At 42.5% G+C, this 5374-nt stretch overlaps 1 protein-coding gene across 1 annotated transcript in view; it reads left to right on the top strand.

Annotated features, from left to right (window-relative positions):
* LPGAT1 (lysophosphatidylglycerol acyltransferase 1) overlaps positions 1–1307 on the top strand; it is a 28304-nt gene extending 26997 nt beyond the window's left edge. Inside the window, exon 5 of the mRNA XM_009704553.1 lies at positions 39–1307. Within this exon, the coding sequence (XP_009702855.1) occupies positions 39–190 (152 nt within the window). The 3' untranslated portion in view covers positions 191–1307. The remainder of the gene's footprint in view (positions 1–38) is intronic.
* The last annotated feature ends 4067 nt before the right edge of the window (positions 1308–5374 follow it).

A 5374-nucleotide genomic window follows, 5' to 3' on the forward strand; every position in this document is an offset into this window, starting at 1 on the left:
CTGCAGAAGTATTAAATGTGTTTTGTTTTCTCTTTCAGGAGCTTTTCCTCCACTGCAGGGTCAAACAAAAGCTATTTCTCGGGAGATGACCCTCAGTAACCTGTGGCTAGTGGGCATACAATCACTTGCATTTTTGTCAGGCGGTATGTGGTACTGCATCTTTCAGTATTTTTATCATTGCCTATTTTAAAAGTGGAATGGGACCTGAGGACACAGTGGGAATCCAGGCTCTTGCAAATGAGTGTCATGTTGTGTGTGCAAATGTGAATATTCAAGAGTAAAGGCAAATACTGGACGGACTCTTACCTCTCTTTGGGGAAATTTTAAACTCCACTAAAAGTGAAGGTCGGTAACATAGTGACCTGATGATGTATTATTTTAAGAATTGTCTGTATTTTTAAAAATGTATACTCTCACCCACACTTAAGCAAATTCAGCATTTGGACAAAAGGTGCAATCGTACAACCACCGTAGAAGAATGTCTGTGACAAGAAAGCTCTGTCACCTCAAGTATTTCTTGGCATTGTAGTTAGAGCTCAGAAAATTCAGCAACTTGTCTCTTCAGTAGTCTGTACAGCATCTGTGTGGTAGAGATTCCTCATTTGCACAACTTGTACTTTATGGCAACTCATTGTGCTGGAGTCAAAGATACTCAGCAGAGCTGGTGGCGGTATCTTTGCGGCTACACAGTCAGCAGTTGTTGTATTAGACACGTTGATCTAAAACCAAGACCCAAATAAGATCCAGCGTCAGGTGTGTTTTGTGAGGAATTGGTCCTCAAAAAAGCATTGCAGCATCATAGTGTGATGAAAAGCTGTCCACGTTTGCTGAATCAGCCCATCCCCGCTGTGGTCTTACCATCAGCTCTCCAAATTCTGTACGCTACCAGTATCTCGTATTATGAGGAAACTTGGAAAATGTAAAGTCACTTGCGTAATTTTCCCTTTATGTTCATCTCAACTATCATTATCATTTTTCAAAATGCACTTTTAAAAGTAAAAATACAGTGAAGAAAAGACACAAAACTTAGGGAATACAGGAAAGCTTTATTTGTTGTGCGTTGGAAGCCAGAGCAATTCTAGCTGTTTCTGAAGGTCTGCTGGTGCTGCTGGTGATTTTTAGCCACCTTTGTATTTTGTATACTGCAGTCCAACCAAGGTGACCTTTGAGTGGTTTATAGAGGCCTTTTTCTCCCCCGCTAGTTGCAACAGCACTAAATATACTTGTGGGAGAGTTTAAATAATTCAATGCCAACCATCTTAATGTTTTGCTAAGGAATAATAGAAGAAAAACTAGTTTCTTAAAAAGAAAAAATAGGTGTAATTGCTATCATAAATCTACAGGAACATACTACTGCGAAAAAAAAAAAGGTATGGGAAATACTCTGAATAACTACACGGAGGGCAGTATTAATTAGCTCACCACTGTGCTAAAATCTAGCTGGAAGAAGGATGAGTTGAATTTCAAGGCAAACTGGAACAGAAGACACGTTCAGATGTGTAACACAGGATACTTCTGAAAGGCTGTTGATGTACGGTCTTACTTCTGGCAAGTCTAGCTGGCATTGTGTTTATGTGATTATACACAGATTTGAGAGAGCTGTTCTTAAAATAAAACTAATCTCCCTAAATACCCACAGGGTAGCCAGAACTTCAGATGTTGGCATACTGCCTTTTACAGAGTAATTTTACTGAGAACAAAGTAAGCCCTCAGTAGTTTTGGCTCTGAGTTGGCAATATTGATCCCCCTTCTCTCTCCCTCTTCTGCTACATGAATCACAGTGGGTGGTGTGCAGAATACAAAACTGAGCCGGTGTTCCTTTTCGGGGGGGGGGCGAAGAGCATACCAAAATACGAGGCAATGCCAATTTCTCCGACTTAAGGGAAAAATACCTAGTCAAATATGCCACCCCTATCCCCCCCAAAGCAGTAGTTTGCTCCTAAGGTAGCTCAGTGGGGATGGCTGCAAAACGATCAACTTAGTAAGTTCCCCTGCGCTGAGTCCCTTGGTTGACTGAAAAGGAGCACTGCAGCTGGGAGGCAAAGGATGGTGTTGGCCTACAGCTTCACGTTTTAGGTAAGATACTGTTTCTAAATCCCATCCCTTTACACCCAGTCACACAACTGAATTCTGGTGTAACGTAAAATCCATTTAGAGAGAAGTGTGCCCTGAAAGGGAGGCAGTCTTGGGAATTGTTTGGATTTCCCCCCCCCCTCTTGCTAAAGTACAGCTGATGGAATGAATGTATTTAATCTGCCATTTGACAGGAGGGTGTTGGGGCAGCCCCGCGCCGTTACCATGTAAGTGGTTACGTCTGCTGCACGTGGGCGTAAACAGACTCTCAAAATTGCAAAATGCAGATGGCAAGCTACTTACTTCTGTCCTCCACCAGGTGGTTTGGTCAGAATCACAGAGATGCCCATAGTACAGTGTCGCAAGCCGGTCAGAAACCGGAGCGAGGTTACATTCGTGTTCTCGGGAACAGAATTAAGACTCAAAACGGAGTCAAGCGCCCAGAGTTTTATTTACTTAACACTGAGGTTCGCGAATGTACAAAAGAGAAAGAGAAAGAAAAAAAGTTAAAATAGTTACCACCACGGGTCCGAGGCGTTCCGACGCAGCCCGTTCACAGAAAGGCACAGCTAAAAACAAAAACCGAGCAAAGTAGAAGCAACAAAAAGGAGCAGCAAGAGTCCGATAGCAATGCAGAAGCAGCAAAAAGGCGGGTGAGAGCTGCACCTGCTGTGCATGCAGAAGCAACAGAAAGAAAAGTCAAAAAGCTGCCCTCGCCGCTGATGGTTTCTCCGCTTTATCCTGTCCACCCATGACGTCCGTCATGAACAACGCCACCCATCACCCGGTGGTGGTACGCATGCCCAGTGCCATCCCTAGGGGGTCTTTGGTGGTCTTCGGGGGTCTTTGTGCCCCTCTGTCTTTCAGACCCCGGGCCCAGGCTCATGCGTGCTGGTTGGGTGTCGCTTCTCCGGACAGGCCTCCCTCAACTGATAACAACGCAGCATGTGGTTATCTGGTACAGGCCTCCCTCAACCGATAACAACGCAGTAGCAGGACGTGTGGTTATCTGGCAGCGAAGCAGTGGCAGGCGCGGTGGTCTCCGGTGGCCTCCAGCAATGTTGAGACAGTACAACTGACGGTCCCTTACATACAGCTGATTTTATTTTGAGCTAGGACAGACTGGCGTGATATAAAAAGGGAAGTTTATATGAGCAGATTGCACAGCAGTAACTCGCATCAGGAGATTGTTCTTTATAGACCCTGTGAACTCCATGTAAGAGCATATTGTTTTTTCAAATGCAGTATTTTTTTTTTTCCGGTGGATTGCAGTCAATAGTGAGTGTTCACATGCTGCCTAAAGAAATTAGTAAGGCGCAGTAATGTTTCAGATAATGGTTTGATTTATCTGGTCCTGTTCACTTTCAGTTTGTTCCTCTGTAGTTCTTACTATTGCGAGACATTTCTTTTCAAGCACTGATTGTTGTTTCGGTAGGGTGAGTAAATAGTATTAGGTCTCACTCAAGCTTCTTTCCTGCCTGCACTGGAAAATGCGAAGAGCGCCTGACGTTGTGTCTCCTTACGGCTGAGCTGCTGTAGATGACAGTGGAATGAAATGGTTGTTAAGAAACTCTGAAGTACCCTCCCAGCAGGAACTTGGATGCTGCTTCATGAAAGAGAATAAATTGGATAAAGAAGTTTTTCTATTGAAAGAAAAGCATAAAATGGATACAATATATAGAAAAATCTGTTCTAAAAATACCATGCTGGTCAAGACTGTTTGGAGCTTAGCAGGCTCGTTTGTAAAGTGTCCGTTCCTGTCGGTTGCAGTTCGGTTCTACCCTCTGGCAGTTGGCTCGTGTTTCAGACCTACTGGGCATTGCACTGCACCATCCATGGGCGGCGTCTTCTGAAGAGGTCAAAAGGCATTTGATAGAAAGTGGTGTTAATGACCCGTACAGTTGATCACAAAATGGTTAATCAATATAACTTTGAGTTTATATTAGGGGAAATATCATGGAAGAATGTATAAAGTGATAAAGAACAAAAAGCCACTAACTGAAAGCTGTTGCATGCAGAGGCAGAACACAGCAATTGAAGTGTATTGTGAGTAAGGATGGTTCTCTGCCAGGGCTGCACACAAAACATCTGTACATTTCTGTGTTTAATTGTTCATAAACAAGTTGTCACAGTTGAAACGATGGATCCTAGTGGTTTAGCGTTACTGCTCTTCACATCCCATTACATGAAGGGTATCTGCCCATTCACGAGTGGTGTTTTCTTCAGTGCCCTTTGGCGGGTGCGCCTTCCTTACAGGTTCTCTTGTACTCTACATACCGTTCTATCCAATATTGCAACAACAATGTCTCTTGCAGGAGGGATTTTTTTTTTTTAAGTTACTTTCACCAGATTTCGAAAAGCAAGATTTCAATTTACCTTGCTCACTGGGAAATTAAATAAAAGCTTCCTTCTCCCTCCTCCACTCCCAGCATTAAATAAGATGCATCTAATTGCAATACAAATGCAATGATCACTGTGGTACTGTTCATTATTCACTTGCTTTGCAAATGATGTAACTTTTTTTTGTCTGACACTGCCATAAAGTGCTGTTAACTTTTTTCACCTGTTTGTACAAGATAATACAGATACCGATCACTGTGTGTGACAGGATTCAACTGCTCCACTTTGCCTTGACATAAAATTTTTGGGACCAAAGGTACTTAAAACTGGGATTTCCAAGTCACAAGACCGGGGTTGGGTGCGTTCTCTTGTTAGTCAGCTGGAGATTTTGTGGTGATCTGATACAATCACATGGAATAATTATACATCTGAGGTACTGTATTGTTCGGAAATAATGGAGCCATATGAAATAAAGGGTTATTTTGCAAAATTGCATATTTGATAGTTTTTACACTTTTTTTAAAAACTGAACAATTGGAAGAGCAAAATTGAAACCGTACTCTGGTTTAAAATGTCTGCATGCATTATGAACACTTCTGAGCAGCTTCATTTTTTCTCTTCAAAAACTGTAGACTACCTGGCTGTGATACAAAAGAAGTCTTTAAAAGGATTCTATGCATTTTATAGTTAAACCTTTTATTTTATCATTGGATAATCATAGAATCATAGAATCATTACGGTTGGAAGAGACCTCAAAGATCACCAAGTCCAACCGTACACCTGATGCCACCCTGTCCACTAAACCATGTCTTGAAGTGCCACATCTAGACGTTTTTTGAACATCTCCAGGGACGATGACTCCACCACCTCCCTGGGGAGCCTGTTCCAATGCCTAACAACTCTAACAGTGAAGAAGTTCTTTCTAATGTCCAACCTGAAGTTACCTGAAGTAATTATTCAC

Source organism: Cariama cristata, unplaced genomic scaffold, assembly GCF_000690535.1.
Source record: "Cariama cristata isolate BGI_N322 unplaced genomic scaffold, ASM69053v1 scaffold34947, whole genome shotgun sequence".
NCBI classification, from domain to species: Eukaryota; Metazoa; Chordata; class Aves; order Cariamiformes; family Cariamidae; genus Cariama; species Cariama cristata.